Genomic DNA, 17,817 nt, shown 5'->3' with positions numbered 1-17,817 from the left:
AGCAACAATGATTTATGAGTCACCAGTGGGTGGCTTAATTGTGACCAGAGCAGAGACAAAACTTCCGTTTGGTAACTGAGTATTTACTGACAGGGGTCCTGTCTGAGAGCTCATCTGTCCTGGTACACTGCCTTAGAGCTGCAGTGGCTGGGGATGGAGAGATGCAGAGACATGAGCATTGTTTCTGCAGCTGCAGCACGCAGAGTAAAAGCACATCTCTGCAGCCATTCAAGTGACACCCAAAGGCAGCACAGCTGTGAACAAGGCCACTGTCCAGTCCATGGCAAAACAGGCTTTTATAGATACGAGTATGGAATTGGAGGAAGACATGCTTGTTGTAAATCTCCCATCTTTAATTCCTCCTACAGCAAGTCTGATTCCCAGATCTATTCCTGTTGCTCCTGGGAGCATCCTTGTTGCCAGAATAAGATACTAAAATTTAAGAGCTTCATCTTTTCTTATAGCCTAAGCTAGTCTCACAACTTTAATTTGCCTTGGGCAATTTCTCCAGCCTCCTGTTTGTCTGCCTGTTCTGGCTCTTGCTTCTGGTAGTTTTTCCAAGACAGATACAGAGTGGCCAAGCCACTGAAATTGAGTGGAAGTGAAAGCATTAAATTAAGTCATTCTACAAAGAGGGTTTTGCTCAAGTATAGTAACAACCAGTTCTTAGAACAAAGCACAATAATAAAAGCAGGAAGAAGGCTGAAAAGAGCAAGTGGCACACCTGGGACTTCTTGGTCAAGCTAAGTAATGCTAGTAAAATGTTGAGACAGCTACCACAGTCTGTCAGTGCGATCATCAGCTTACAGACATTGACACATCAAGGAATTAATTCACAGAGGATCTGTCCCTTTGCCTTCTGAAAATCTGTACATGTCTTTATGCATGAACCTGTCCATAGCCCTTCTGAAGAGGACCAGCTCAGTATATCATATATATATTGATACATATATATCAGATATATATCATATATTTCCATTGTGTCTGTGTGATATGTGACACTTGTAAGTCTCAGAGGTTTCACACTAGAGACTGCTGGTCTAAATAATGGGGTCAGACCCTCAGATCTGTTTTTTAAAGTGACTGAGTTCTGCTGTGAAGACTGTGGCATGAGTTTCACTGTTGCTGCACACAGCACATGCAGAAGATTAGGAGCCAGAGCCACTTACAACTTTTACAAAGTGTTGTTAAAATGTATCTCCCACATGGTTCCCCTCACTTATTTTGATTAATGTCCTGTCACTACCAAAAATATGGAATATGCAAATGAGCTGCAAAAGTAAGCTACTATCTCGATACGGTAGCAAAGTCTAAATGCTACTAAATCTCTTAGGCAAATGCTTCTAACACAATTCAACTACAGGACAGGTACAGAGTGCCTGGTTCACTCTCATGGGCATGCTTATTTCTACACTGAAAGTCAGAGAACGCAGTGCATAAATTTCACTGTTCTCATTCTACCTGTAGAAAGTAAATCTAATGCATTATTCCATAGCTTCATCTACTCTCCAAACTCCAGGTTTGCAGCTTTCTAATATTCAGGTTGTGCTGCAATGGAAATCTGGGGCCAAATCCATCAGAACCTTGCTAATTTATTCCTCTTATGAATTTGTGTCTGTCAATTTTGGCATTGTTGTTAACACTGATGAGTTGTTAACACTATTTTCTACACTGCTTCTTTCATAATGTTGTACACAGGTTCATTTATACCTTCAGTTATTGTCATAATGATGACCTCAGTGTATAAACACAGCAGTGCTTGTAAGGAAGAAGTTGCACTTTTTTATTTTATTTTTATTTTTTTTAACAAAGACTGAGGAGAAGAGAGACAGAAAACAAACATGTTCATAGATCTGTGAACCTTCCTTTAGTGCTCAGGATTGCCTTCCTCTGTAGCTGTTGTCTTGATGATGTTTGCATTTGCAAACATGCACAGATCCTGCCAAATAAAGAAGCAGCCCGGAAGGAAAGCACCTGTCACACATGACAGACACCAGTGGTTAATGAAGTTACGGTTACATTTAGCTAACACTAGACTAAGTGGAAAAGGACTTCTAGAATGTGATCCACAATCATGCATCAATCATGTATATTATTAACATTTTTGTGTATTTTTGGGCACAATTCTTAGACTCGGGTAACACGTGTACAGATTTGTTGTTCTGGACAGTATAGGCTGCATCATCTTGGACTGTGTCATTTTTTGGGTTGGTGGTTGAACTAGATGATCTCAGTGGTTTTTTCCAACCTTAATGATTCTGTGATTCTAAGGTCTTTCTCTGAACTTCACGCACAATAGACTGCTTGAGAGTAGTTTTGAAGCCATCACAGAAAAGGCTTTCACACACACAGCTATATTCAAATTGTATTATTTAGTTTCTTAAATTTGTTCTTAGCTGAGGGCAAATGTTAGTATGATCTGCACATATACAGAACTTTTACTGCTGAAGATACATAAAAATTTAACAGATTTCGTTGGTGCAGTGCAGTCAGCAATGTGCATGCACAGACACTTGCTGCAGGTTTATCCTTTTTTAATCTATTTAAGGTTAGTTTTTCCTTCCCCTCTAGCTATTGATAAACAATTAACACTACTTAAAGTTTATGCCATGTCTATTGAGGCTGCAGTGACAGCTATACACTTTATACCTCTTTCAATACTTGCTTTCATCTAATTCTCAGAGCTATTATGACGTGTTACATTCTACTGTGACAGCTAAATACTCTGTCATCTGAATGCCTCTTACTGAAAAATATGTGCTTCACTTACCTTATACCATATTAGCAGCGATATAACTCTGTTGTTTTTAATGGAATCACTCTACCAAGACTTTCATAGTCGTAACAGAGTGCCTCTGCAGTCCCTGCAAAATGCACAGCAGCTTTCTCATTAACAGCAGTTCAGTTGGTCATATTCCCACTTACTTCCCTGCTCCCTTATCTGTATCATTTTAGCATATTGAATAATGAGTTACCAGAAGCTGTATTACACATAGGTAGATGACAACTACAGCAAATGTTGCCAGCCCAATGCGAAGGAAATAATTTTTACTCTGACGATGTGGGATAGTAAACATCCAAAGACGAATGTGCAGTGCAAAATTGGTATGCTTGATGAGATCGGCTATGTCAAAACTGCACTTTTCAGAACATTGCTTTTGCAGGTATTTTAATAATAATTTTTTTCTTTAAAGAATTAAAATCTTTTTCTAGGGCAAAGTTCTTTCGCTGAGTCCTTTCCTCATTCTGAAGTGGCTGTGACTTACCAGTACCAAATGGGCATTTAGAATCTGGGTTGGTTCACTTGAGAGTGCTTGAAACATGTTGACATCACTTCAGTAGCCTCTCTTACATATGCTACATCTTACTAAGATCACCAGATTTTTCTTGGAAGGGCAGTTCTTCATTTGCATTCTTCCATTTTCATTCATATTTTTGTCTGGGAATCTGGCTACTGATCTCTTTAAGTTCAGTTGAGAACTAACCTATGTTTCATTTACTTACGAAGCAAAGGGCAAAGGCAATTGAAAAAAAAAATTATTTCATTTTTTTATAGTAAGTAAATAAAATATCTTTTCTACATAGTTTCCATTTACACTACTTAAAATATGCAGGAGACAGAGCATTCCCAAGTATTCTAATCATAAGTAGGTTATTCACTGTGCTGTAGGAAAGCTATGAATATCTAATGTTTAGCCAGATTTTCTAATCTAACCCCTTAAACACAAAATTCATGGCGTCTGCATAAGTTTCAGCGTATGGCTTATGATATCTGCTTCTGATTACTCTGCTCTCTCTCTCCAACAGGTTTTTAGCTAACACAACTTTTGATGGTCTCAGTGGCCACATTAAGGTGAAGGGTTCCTCTGTTATCAGCTCAGAAAACAACTTCTTCATCTGGAACCTGCAGCATGACCCTGTTGGGAACCCTATGTGGACTCGTCTAGGGAGCTGGCAAGAAGGAAAGATTGTCATGGACTATGGGATATGGCCAGAACAGGCCCAGAGACATAAAAGTCATATGCAGCACCCCACTCGGCTGCACCTCAGAGTGGTAACTCTTATTGAGCACCCTTTTGTCTTTACAAGAGATGTAGATGATGAAGGTCTTTGCCCAGCAGGGCAGCTGTGCCTGGATCCTTTGACCAACGATTCAGCAGTGCTGGATAACCTGTTTGAAACTCTTCAAGGAGGAAATGACACCGTTCCCATTGAGCTGAAGAAATGCTGCTACGGCTACTGCATTGATCTGCTGGAGAAATTGGCTGAGGATATGAACTTTGATTTTGACTTGTACATTGTTGGTGATGGAAAATATGGAGCCTGGAAGAATGGTCATTGGACTGGGCTGGTAGGAGACCTTCTTTCTGGGACAGCTCACATGGCAGTGACATCATTTAGCATTAACACTGCCCGCAGCCAAGTGATTGATTTCACTAGCCCTTTCTTTTCCACTAGTTTGGGGATATTGGTGAGGACCAGAGACACAGCAGCTCCGATTGGAGCCTTCATGTGGCCACTTCACTGGACTATGTGGCTGGGGATATTTGTTGCGCTCCACATCACTGCTGTTTTCCTCACCTTATACGAGTGGAAAAGTCCTTTTGGTATGACCCCCAAGGGAAGGAACAGAAACAAAGTCTTCTCTTTCTCCTCGGCCCTGAATGTCTGCTATGCGATCTTGTTTGGAAGAACAGCTGCCATCAAACCCCCCAAATGCTGGACTGGAAGGTTTTTAATGAATCTATGGGCTATTTTCTGTCTGTTTTGTTTGTCCACGTACACAGCCAACTTAGCTGCTGTCATGGTTGGAGAGAAGATCTATGAAGAGCTTTCTGGAATACATGACCCAAAGGTAAAGTGTGTCTGTTGTTATTAGCTCAGCTTTTTCTTTTTCCCAGTTGAAATTCACTGCTACATAATTTATGGTTTCTTAATAAAATCAGAAAGCGACCTGTCTGCAAAACAGCAGTTATCCTACAGTTAATTATCATCTGACAGCACTTCAGGAGGAAACTCCAGTGAGAGAAGGTATTTAAAGATCCATTAAAGTGTATGGAGTGATTTCAAAGGTGTAAGGTTAGAGGTTAGTCAAGGATTTTTGTTTTGCTCACAGCAAAGATTTTAAGTGGTTTCTGCATGCAGATTTAAGGTTAGATTACAGTTCTGAAGTCCCTTTGGCTGCAGTTGTTTGGATGAGTTAGGTGATTTAGATCATTCTGAGATTTACTCAGGCAAAATAACCACACAGTGTGGAGACAAAAGCATGGACACAAAACCTGATATTCTAGGCAGCATTTTGCTAGTATTTCAGAGGCCTTAATGGTGTTATTGCCAATGCTTTCCATGAATATTAAATCAATTGGAGAAGAACTGAAATATTTTGAAAAACTACTTTTTGTGTCAGAATGACAGAGTACTTTATGAGTAGTCAGTTGATTTTCAGCGTCACTTCTGCTGTGGAACTGTTCATGCGGGAACTGGATTGCATAGTAGACAGCTTGTATGCAAGCTGTATGTATGTATGTATGTATGTATGTATGTATGTATGTAGCTCAGAGAGCTTGATACATATTGGGAAGGCATGGAAAAATGCAGGAGTAGGACTGCTCACACACACTCTCTCCCTCATTCTCAAGGTGGCTGAAGGGAAAAATTTAAGCCTCAGCCACATTCCATAGTTCAGCCATTTTAGAAGACTGTCATGATTTTATTTGCTACTAATTTGTGGTCACAAATAAAACTGAGCAGAAGGGCTTATGGAGAGAATACACAGCTGCAGGTGGCACAAAAGCAGGCATCCTCTTCAAGTGACAGTCCCTCTAGGGAACAGAATGCCAACAGAAAATTTCTCTTGTTTATCTGAAGCTTTCACCAGCAAAAGTTTGATTCATGGTATTGTCCACAATTTTATACTCATAATTTAACTGCTAGTACACAGCTGCGAAACTATCTACCATCAGTCTCAGGTGGCTGAACTGATAAAACATTATGCCAGTGGAACAAATCACCTCAAGAACTCCAGAACCAATCGCTTGTTTCGCTTTCATAAAATTTATTAATAAAGGTTATATACATACCTCCAAATAATACAGGACAAGCTCTATCTTTCACATCAGTAAAACTTTGTGTTTGGGCTGATGACCGTCCACTTTTCACTTTGTGAATATGATTTCTGAATCACTTCTTCCAACATTTAGAACAGTAATATTTTTTTTAAAGAATATTATTTTCTATGGTTAGCCTAAGGCACTGATTTATGACTTAAAGCTTGTGCTTTTCCCCCTACATAAAGAATCAGACATAGTAAATCTGTAATTTCATCAAATTAAGCTTCAAGACTGCTGGAATTTCGTATTTGTTTTGTTCAGAGCATACTGGATGAGTAATTGGGAGTGTTTCAGTCCTTGTTTGGTAGGCCTCAACATGGACTTGAAAATGAAGTTAGTCCTCTGTTTTTTGTATGGGCATTACTTAATCCATTACCTAATCACATCAGATTACATCCTAATTTTCTGCGTCACTGTTACGACCATTCAGGCAGTTCCTATGAGAGATATTGGAAAACTTCTGCAAATTGTAAGAAGATAGAATTATTCTAAAGCTGCACTGTGAAGCTTTGCCATCAAGTTACAAAATTGAGCACAGTGTTGAAGCATATTGCACACTGCAAACACAGGTCTTAGGCCTGAATAAAGCACTGTTGACTAATGGTTTGGGGTTAATCACCTCAGGGATCAGGTAAATCAGTGGCATTATTGGTCTCTCCCAGACAGACACTTCTCTGCTTCATGGAACAAGGCTAAGATTCTGAATTGTTCCCACTTTCCAATGTAGAAATAAAACAGATAGGTTTTATGAGGGAGGATTACCTCATGTTACATGAACTACAGAATATTTGTAGATATTTTGTTCTCATGATTGCTTCTGAAGTCTTTGTATGATCAGTTATAACAGAAAACGTACTGCTTTAATCTCTTCTCACACAGAGCTTGAGCTGCGCTCTGACAGAGTTCTCTCTATAATATAAAGCTCAGGTTTGGAAAACGTCTGGAGCACAGCAGTTGTAGAGGTACACCCACCAGTTTGATTAGTTCTTTAAATATTTTTAGGTGATTTAAATATCTTACTTTCTTTTTCAGATCTACCTGCCTCTTCATCTTTTTGAAAAAGATGGCAATAAGATGCTGAAATAATCTTTTTAATATTAATGTGCTTTTAAACATTCCCCTGCTGTTCCCCAGGCAGATACACTCTTGTACTGTGCTTCTGGAAAGTATTTAAAAAGCAAAACCCAAAATAGATGAGCAGCCTGTTTGAGGTGGTGTAAAACGTACGATTTCCCCAAGCTGGCACCACAGACAGTAAATCCCATGTGAGACTCTAAGCTGGGGGGGAGGGATGGTAAGATGGGAAAAAGAGAAAGTCTTTTTTCAGCATGAGAAACCTGGTTTCTAAAGTCAGTATTGACAGGAGGATCTATGCTCTTTTATCTGATTAAAAAAAATATCCAAGGTTAGCTATGGCCTGAATAAACAGCATTTGCCTTTGTGGAGAAATACATGTTGCAGTGGTGATGTGTAATTGACCAAGCAGCACCGTGTTTTAGCAGTTGCTCACTACAGCTCTGGAAGGAGAGTCTCAGAGGTACAACCTTCTCATCAGAGATCAACAGAAAATCAGTTGCAGTGATGGTGCTACCCACAGCAGCAATGGGAGGCAGAAGAATGTTGTTTTGGGAACAGGCCTTGTGCCTCAGGTTCTTGGTGAGCATTCTCTGAGTGAGACCTGCGCAGAATCTTAACAAGGGCAAGCCAAATGTCCGGAGCATCCATCCAACCAGGTACTCCACTGACTCGTGTTTTCAAACCTGAAAGCCCTTTTGATGCTGAAGGAATTAGAAATGCATTTTATCTAATGTCTGTCTTCCAGTCCTTCACATCACATCTCGTGAATAGTGAGCTAACGTATCCAGGCTCTGATCAGCCACAGGTGAAGGCCTGCAGGAATGCCGGGTGGTTGCTCTCCAGGAAGCTCCCACCTCAGAGGCAGCTAGCTGCAGCCTGACTGCACACCTTTCTTTTAGCAGAAGCTGCAAAATACACACCATCGCTCAGCTGCAGAAATATGTTAAAGTGATTTTCTGTCACCTTAAGACCTTACTCTCCTAAGAAGATGGGCAGCTGGGGGCCACAGCTGCCTTATCTCCTCCTGTTTTCTAATCTTACACATTTTATACCATCGTGTCTTCTCAGTACAAACTGGCAAACCCATCTTTCGGGGAAAAAAACCACAAAAAAACATTCACTTGAATGAATCCAGGCTGCAGTTTGAGCAGTAGAGGGTAGCTGCAGCATGAATGCAGTTTCAACACAGATGAAGGTTGCAGCAGTGTCCTGAGCCCTCATCTGAAGCAGCAGGCTGCTCTCCGCACCATGGGCAATGAGTTTATAAGCTCACTTGCAGGCAGGAGACAGCAAACATTTAGTTCCGATCATCTTCTACTGCTTTCATCCCTTCTGCTATCTGAATCCTAGGATGTTTTCCTAGTGTCAGATCTCTGGGTGCATAAAAATTCATGGCATTCCTGGTTTTCGGACTGCTTGGCAGACTGTCTGTTGTGCAGACCTGACTTCCATACAAGGTCAGTTATTCATCCTGTGAGCACGCAGACCAGCAGGCTGCCTTGGAGCAGGTCTGATCATTTGTCCTGCCTTCCTGTCACAGCCTGGAAGACACCTGGCACTATTCCTGACATCTCCCCAATCTGCTTGCCACCTTGTTTGTTTTATTGCTCCTTAGTCCCCTGGCCATGACATTATACTAAGTCTGAGTTGAAAAAGCCACCACCAAAAGCTTTTATCCCTTGCTGTGGCTAGGCCAGTGCATATTTTCACAGAGACTAGATTGCAAAAGGTAACCAATTAAAAATGCTGCTAGAGAGGCACTGAGGTGTGCAAATGGGAATAGATGGGGACAAGACAGGAGGCTGCTCTATCTGTTCCCTTACTGACAGGCAGCGACTGCATTACTGCAGTGCAGCAGGCAAGGGCTGAGTAGAGAAGGAGCATGGAGATAAACAAGAGACTTGGGGTACAAAAAGAGAATTTGCTACCAGGTTGCTTTGAAAGCCTGTATCTCTATGGCTTTTGTCTGTTCTAGCCAGTCTTGTGACAAGTTCTAATATTTTATGTCTTAGTTTCCAGTATGGTTTCTGTAAAGCATTACAATCTGCTTGCGAGTGATCTATATCTCAGTGCCACAGTCAGGGAAAAGAAGAGATTATAAGTACATAAACAATTCCCATTGCCTTTCTTTGCTCTTTAACTCTGCAGTCTAAGGCCTGGATGCAGGAAAATTTCTCTGTCAAATCTAAAAGGAAGGCTCTGGATTGTAGACTCTCCCCAGGGAGCAGAGTTTGTCAGTGTCAAGTTCTTTGAAGCAGGGACTTTGCTTTCAGGCTTCTACTGTATGTCACATGTTGGAAATGTACTGTAAAAGTCAGGAGCATATTGAGAAGCCCATATTATCTAAGGAAAAATGATTGTGGCCAGAGAACAGAAGATACACTGCAAACTTGTCAGTAAGAAAGCATCCATCAGTAGAAGCTGAAGAGCAGGGAGGATCTTCCAGGTGGTGGTCCCACACCTGGCTTTTCTTTCTACTAGTGAAGGTGACATGCTTTCAGCAGTACCATGAACTTTTCAGGTATTGCTCTACCATTGTCACAGCTGTAAAAGATTTCAGCTTTTCTTTGCCAAATTCATGATACATTTTTGTATCTGTGTATGCTAATTTAGTATGGTGGTACTTTGATCTCTCTGGATCACTTTGCCTTCACAGTGCTCAATGGTAGTGGCAAAGGAACTCTCCATGCTGTATCTTCACAGAAAATACCATACCTGTTGAGATTCATTTAAGAAGTGCTAGAGCTGTGAGCCCCACCACCTGCAATTTCCTTGCTTTATCTCACCCGAGATGTCTGCACTGGGGACATTATGTGTGATTTACTCAATCTGATATGCTTTCACAGATGGGAGAGGTAGGCACATCTGGCTGTGAGTCCTCTGTTGAAGACACTTCGGGAAAAGATCACCAAAACCGTTTCCTGAAAGCATAAGCTTCTCTCCATCACATGTGATGGTGTGCTAGCACATCCAGCACTGATGTCTCACAACACTGTAGAAGCCCTGGGGAACACACTGCAGACACCTGCAATCTGACAAGTCCCATCTGCTACATCCTTCCAACCACCATGCTTTAGAATGAATCCTCAGAAATCTCTGATGCTCTCCCTTAGATATTTCCAATCCACCTTCTGACATGCCACCAGAACACATGCTTTTATGAGCTATCTCTCTGTAGCAAGATTAAGTGCTTAGAATAATCGAAGCAAGATGTTTTTGAGAGTATTTTATCCATCAATTCAGCATTAGCAATCAACCAGACTTTTGTTTCTAAATTTAAAGTGTAGTTTGTGTGGTTGCATACTCTTGTTTCTGATTTATGGAAATCTAAATTAATTTAGAGGCATTATGTCTCTAACTGTGTATCAGCTGAAAACTCCCTGCTGTGTATAGTATTAAAACAGCCCAGAAATAGTAACCAGCTAGTAACTGCAGGTGAGCTTTAGCAATATCAAACCACAGAAAGGGAAAGCTCCAAACACTTTACAAGCCTTTTTCACAGTTAGCAGTGTGATCCGAACAGAACTGCATTTATTGAGATTTTCCCATGAGTCCAACAAGCTTAATAGTGAGGCCATAACTGTTATATATTCAAAGGGAATATACATATGTATATATGTATATATACAAAGGTTATATATAAAAAAAGGAAGTCTTGTAAGAATTACACTTAAGCAAATGGACTTAAAGTGCTGTGATCAGCTGCAGTCACCTAAGAGAAGTCATTGTCAGGAGCACTGCTTGAGCTGCTATTTTTAAATAAATAATGAAATAGCATGTATTTAAATATGCATTAAATGCATTTAAATTGTATGGCAAAAAAATAAGCACAATCTCAATGGAGTTAACAGAAATCTTACTGCTGCTATGATATTTTGTACTTCCTAGGACTGTAGAATTCATTTGTTTTTAGAATTCCAAGAAGTAGGCAACAATGTCTGTACAGCATACATGTCTGTGCTGGAAGATACTGGACACAGGAAGGTCATGACTGACAGCATCACAGCCTGCTAATTGGCGTATGGTGCTTTTCTGAGTATTAATGAGTCAGTGAACTCAAGAGGACTTCAAATGTCATGGAGTCCAGACAAAGTGCAAAAATCTCAAATGGAAGAGAAATTAAGTATATCATACTGAAGGGTCATATGAAAAAGGGCTTTGCAGACTAGTCTGATATGGGGATGAAGACATCTCCTGTCTGTGGAGGTGAAATCCTAGCTTCCTTAGCTCTCCCATGCAGTTTATAGCAGTGAAAAATGTACTTGTTTAGCTTTCCGTTCACCTTATAAAAGATGTCTTGTAAAGTTATGGCTTTGAAGCCTCAGAATCCTGCTAATTTGGATTTTTGCCATGCTAATATTCTATCAGTACACTGTACTGGCCATTTTCCAAAGAACTCTCCTTCTTCAAAACCTGCTTTTTTACACCATTTTGTCAACAGTCATCCTTGTGGCATCTTTACATGTTATCCTCCTGCTTCTCCAGGTCTTTGTCTACATAGAATGAGTTTTTCAGTCACCTGCTGCCTAGGCTGCTCTTCACTATGCAATTTGACCCAAAACATGTAGGTAGGGGGATAGAAGGGGGTAAGTTCTGCTGTCTTTGCTCCTTTTGGTGTAAGTTGTGAAGGTTGTTCTTTCAGAACTGGAAGGAGTCAGTGTGTTCTGGGATTTTCCCAGCAGTTTTCACATCAGTATCCTACTCTAAAACTGCAGTATACCTTTATGCCATGTCAGGTAAAAGCAGTGAAAGTGAGCCCACCATCAGAAGCAGCAGCTTATCCTTGATGAGACTGAGATCCTTGCAAGAAATAATGCAGTAATGCGAGCAGAGAAAGACGACAAGAAGATACTACTGAGTAACTGGCAAAGAACAGAGGACAGAAAAGACACATAATGTTGATCTTATCCTGTGGCAGATTGAAGATCATTGTACAGCTGACTTAGCAGGGTGAAGGAAATTTATTACTGCTCACAGCCATTGTGGTCTATAAAAACACACCTGGATGCCAGCCTGTTTCATGATAGCAGTCCTCGCTCAGCACCAGCATCATTGGATTTCAGGGACACTAAGGGATCACACCTTCTGAAAAGAACCAGAAGTTCTCACCAAGTGCAACAAGATTCGTCTGAACACCAAGTGAAGTCAAGTACCATTGTCCATATTTCACTGTGCAGAAAGTCATGGCCTCCAAATGAGCCCATCGTTGTATTTTACACCTCGGGCTTAACACATGTTTCACTGTTAAAAATTTCTTCAATTTCTCCAGTCACCCCACTTCCACCATGACACTGCTGTCTTCCCTTTCCCACAAACTGCAGAATGCTGTCCTTGCCACACCAGTGTAGTACAATGTAGGGATGAGTGCCACATGGCTGGGACTGACAGCATGGCTCTGACCAACCAGTGTGTGACAGCTGGAGCAGGAGGAACTTCTAAGAAAAATGATTTAAAAGATGGTTGCTTTGAAACTTGATGAGGAAGCTACCCTACATGATATGCTACTGTGATATTAGGTGTGCTCTTCCAGCCCACAGAATTGGAGAGCTCTTCAAATTCTTTCCATCAGCAAACATTATAGCCTGGGTGGAAGGCGAAGGGGGACTATAGAACCAGAAATGCCCCATGGTTTTTTTGGTGTAGAAAACATACTCAGCCAAGCAGCTCTCTTTCTGTTTGGGAAGGACTTGACATTAAAGCAGCATTAACCCTATTTACAGAAGAGGGTTATTGGGTATTGGGTATTGGGAACAGAAGAACACAGGCTGGAGCATTTTTATGGTTTATGCTTTATGCCACTAAAGTTAACTGGAAGCAGTGATCTATTGTCTGCTGGGAATTACATCCCTATTTTTTCCCTCAGCCTATCAACTTGGCTTATAAATGTTTACACATACTATCATGCAGTTGTCAACTTTTCTGGAATAAACCTTATCTGAAAGATCTCTCTATCCAGACCAAAAGGGCTGTTAAAAACAGAGATGAACATACCCCTAAGTTTATATTCATCACTGTTCTGTTCTTACAGAGCTTATTGCACTAAGATATTGCCCAGAAAACTCAATCAGCAGAGCAATCCTCAGAAATTAATACCTGCTCAGACTCAAGTCCCACTCTGCACCCTGTAGCAAAGCAGTTTCTGCAGCACACAAGAAAGTAAAGCAGATCTTAAAATTTATTCTTACCACTCACAGAAGGAGCCTTTATGTTTTTAAGAGACCTACGTTTGACTTTGTTTTCATTTGCAATCATGTTGATATATAGGAGAAAAAACTCAGTACTGTGCATTGGTTCCCAGATTAAATCTACTCGTTTACTTTAGTGGAGCTATAAAGATTTATGCCAACTAATGACCTAGTCAAGCTGAATTCAAAATTACAAAAATATTTAACAAAATATGGCATTATCCTGGCAAACCAAGAATCAGCTCTGCTGACAGTTTACTCAACAGGGAAAGGATGGTGAGCTTTCAGACATATCCTGCATACACCATCTCCTGGAGACCCTGGGAACACCTCCACATCTCAAGCCCGGGACAGCTAAACAAAGCTTATGCTTCCAGAAGTTCAGCTGTGAATTTTCATCTGCTAAAACATGAAATTTATGTGCTTCACTATGAATAATTTCCTTTCATCCCCCTCTGCAACCCATAAATATTCACTGGAGTTAGCTTTCAGAAATTCTTATAGATAAGTAGGGAATAGCCCATGAACTTGCAGATAAGTTATACCGTGTAGGTATCCTTTTAAATTTTGTTTGTTTTGTTCTTTTTACTCTGAAACTTTGGTTAGTATCAGCAGTTGCATTTCTTCTGTCAGCAGTCATGAGAAATCTATCATGAGAAGCTATATGACCGTGTAAGTGTGTGGGTTATGTAAGGGAGAATAAAAACCTATACTGCTTCCTAAAGGCTTGCAGCAAAGCAGCAGAACTCTAAAAGCGTGTCAGTTTTTCACAGCAGAGCAGAGCACTTGATGCCACCACTCTCTAGCAATTAACAGCCGAAACTGAACATTTTCTCCAAAGTCTGCAGCAATTCCCTGGTGCAGATTGTGCTGGCACTCACAGCACAGCTGCTGATGGATGCACTGACCATTAAACACTGCAGCAGGTGTTACACCAAGCAACTAACAATAGTATGGGGCAGAGCTACTGAAGCCTTTTTACAACAGTTCTTCCTCAGAATTTTTTTATGAAAGTTAGGAGAATGCTTTCAGCTGTGTTCACCCTTTCTGTACCCTCTTAAAATTGAAAAGCAGTATCACAGGTGGCACTGAAAGCTGAATCTGTGTGACCCCCGCATCTCTCACTCAGGGTGCTGTCACTACCACTGCATCCCACTATATGTTGTCCTCATCTTCATGGAGGTGTATTTTGGATGAATGATGAAATCACATTGATGATTTAAGATACTAATTAGAAACTGAGCTCCAGAAGCATTCTTCCTCCCACCAGCTATCAAGGTGCACAAAACAGTCTTGAATTAAAGTTGGTGAGATAGGTACTGCATCCCATTAATCAAATGCTGGGAAGGCATTTCCTAGATGTCAGTCATGTATGGATAATGTTGATCTCTCTGCTTGTTGGAGATAGCCACGATTTCACTTCCCAGCAGTTTCTCTGGAAAAGAGAGTGTTAAGAACTTCCTTATCTCTTTACAGTTCCCTGCAAGCTCAAACTCCACTGAATCAGAAGGAAGCAAAGCCAGAAATCCGCCTGGCCAGTTCATGCTTCAGCGTAACTCCTGTCACTTAGAGACCCCACTGTGCTCCATTCGTTAAGTAGTCTTGACACAGTCTGGCATCTCGGTAACAGGCTTCTATTAAAATTGACAAATACGGAAGAAGCATTGCAATCAGGCAATCAGTGTACTTCTCTCCCTAATGTACATATGCAGAAAGCTAGTTTCTCAGGAGAACCACAAGGATGTGATACAGAGCTCCCTCAGGAAAAAACTGCTCTTCTCACCGGGTAGGTTCACTACACCTATTCTATTGTTTGCCTTTCTGGGACTGAGGTAAATCTTTTCACTGTATTTATATTCTGAACATGTAAGGTTTCCTACATGCAGCAAAAATACATGACAACCAAAATGTGATGCAAACCTCAAAGTGATGGTAGATAAAGTGAGCAGGGCACCAAAGGGGAAAAATCTTTGAGCCCAGTCTAGTTATACAGCAATGAAAGCTCATTCAGAAGCCAGAGTCTGCTATAAAGGCCCCACAGCCTAACAGCCAAACTTTGGATTATGTCAACTCCTGGCAGTATCTCAAGCATTTTCAGTTTTAAATCCCAACTTGAACAGGACATTTCTATGCCTAAGTATTTCCAAGTCTAAGTCTAGGTGATCTCAGCCTGGCTGATGGTACTGAATGCAGTGGCACTGTATTACATAAACTGGAATGTGCCAAGTAATTCAAAATCCCTGACATTTAGGATTTTATTTTTCTGTTTCTGCTCCTCTGGTTTTATCACATTGGTATTTTCATGCATAATTGGCACCCCAAGGCATAGATGTATGTACATACCCAATTCCTCTCAACATCTTCCCAAATAAAACACAAGCTCTCCACTTCCCACTCAGCAGATGTTTTAACAACAAGACGAAAACTAAGAACATGCAGAAGTAAGGTGGTAAACCAGTGGAACTGGTGTCTGCAGTGAGCAGCACAAACATCATTTTTTAGTAGCACAGTGTTATACAAGAAAACTCAGAGGCATCCCAAAGCTTTTCCTGGAGCTTTCATAGAGGTTGAATGTTCTGCAGAGCTCTGGGTTTTTCTTGGATGCTCCGTGACCTCCTTGCCTCAGCACTTAAGTACTTTACCTCCTCAGCACTTGGAAGCAATCACATTACCCCTACCTTGGATACCGTATTTTCTTACACAGTGAGATTTGTCCTTAGAAATACTAGCATAACCCATGAACCCTACAGTAGATGAATATCCTCAGGAGCCCCAGGTACAGAAACCCTTCTCATTTCCAAAGATCTTTAGCCTTCTGCACCTTTGACTTGCTCTTCCCAGCAGCATTTCATAGGCCTCCCAAGAGTTCTGTCTTCATAGAAGATGAGTCATCTTCCTGATCTGTCTGCCCTAGATCTATGCACCAAGATCGTTAGGTCCTGTATTTCACAGCCCTGCATCTCTGCAGTCAGACTACAGACTGAAGAAGCCGAGTACTCAGCTCCATCTGGTTCTGCATCCCTCTCCTGCAAGGGCTCTCGTGGCCATATTTTCTTTCTTGAGTTGGCCCCAGACACTATCCAGGTCTGAATGGTAGGCACCACATGTCTCACAGCCTCACATGCAGTAGCTCTCATAGCATAAAGGAGATGGTTTACAAAATCTGGGAGAAACCGAATTAGCATAGCCATTCATGGTATGCACCAGTGCTTCATATATAAAACAATTAATTTTAGTAATGCAAAATATGACAGGAGATTTGCTTTAGCAGGAAGATTGGACTCAATCTCCAGAAGTCCCTTCCAACACCTGCAATTCTGTGATTTTGTGAAATCCTTCATCTCGACCATTTCAGCTGCAAAAGTGCAATTGTTAGCTGGCAGTATTCAATATTCCTTTTTTTAGGAGAGCAACTACCCACCAACACGAAATAGCTTTTTAACCCAGGAAGTATTTTAACTACTCCGTAAATCTGGTTTTATGCATACTGTTCCATTGCCAGGCCAGCACAGATGTCATATTCTAATGGAATGCAGCCTAGAGCTTTAGTTAACCTCTGGGAATGTCAGGTATCTCTTATGTTCAGCTTTTAAGGTGATAATCCTACCAGCATTATTTACAGAACGATTCATTTTGGAAGGACTCAGTCTGAAAGACTGCAAACCATCCATCTCCCTTCAGTTCTCAACTACGGTTAATGCACCCAGATCCCTCCAGGCGCAGCAGGGCTCTGCTCCATCCTCCCGCAGCTCCTGGTGGTGCTCTTCTGCTTCTCCAGATCCGTCGCTCTGCACTGCAGCGTGCAGTTTGTGATGGTGGTCTTGCTGCCTGACATCCAAATGCCGGCTCACAGAAGGCAGTCCCATGCGTGGCAGCAATATTCAGTTCTTGTGCAGTGCATGGAAGTGCACTACTGGTTGAGGAGTCCTTACATTCAGGAGCAATGATCCTTCTGGAATAAAGAGTGATTTCTTTTTCTCCCAGGCCTTTAGAAGGGAAGTATGGCTGAGAAAGAGATGAATAAAGAGGGATATCTTTTGTATCCTTAACTGTCTTTTTAGTTTGTTCAGTGCATTATCAGAGTGGGAATTTCTTGCTTCATGAAGAGGATGAAAGCTTCTCTCTAGATGAAGACAAACTCTGATCCTTTGATTTCTTACAGCAATAGATAGATACCTGATTTTGGAGGGCTCTTGTAACATTAGCTGAGCTGAGTGCCAAGAAAGCTCATACCACCACTTGGAGATGGATCTGCAGTCATTGCATTTATTTATTTTAAACATAGTAGCATCACCAGCAGATCTCCAGGTCAATACACACATTTTGCCCAAGGTGTGCTTTGTGATGGTTATTCACCTTAAGTACCGGCTAGGCTTAGAGTAAAAAAAACTCAGTGGAGTTTACACAGAAATGCAGTCTCTGCGTATCTAGAAATTCCTATAATT

At 41.1% G+C, this 17,817-nt stretch overlaps 1 protein-coding gene across 1 annotated transcript in view; it reads left to right on the top strand.

Moving 5' to 3' along the window:
• Positions 1 to 17,817, top strand: part of GRIN3A (glutamate ionotropic receptor NMDA type subunit 3A) — a gene marked incomplete at both ends in the record, with an annotated part of 67,054 nt that overhangs the window by 31,181 nt on the left and 18,056 nt on the right. Inside the window, one exon of the mRNA XM_079548621.1 lies at positions 3,808 to 4,855. Within this exon, the coding sequence (XP_079404747.1) occupies positions 3,808 to 4,855 (1,048 nt within the window). The remainder of the gene's footprint in view (positions 1 to 3,807; positions 4,856 to 17,817) is intronic.

The sequence above is a fragment of the Tetrao urogallus genome (genome assembly GCF_951394365.1).
Source record: "Tetrao urogallus genome assembly, chromosome: Z".
NCBI lineage: Eukaryota > Metazoa > Chordata > Aves > Galliformes > Phasianidae > Tetrao > Tetrao urogallus.
The sequence above is the reverse complement of the archived record's forward strand: the minus strand, read 5'-3'. Positions and strand labels throughout refer to the sequence as shown.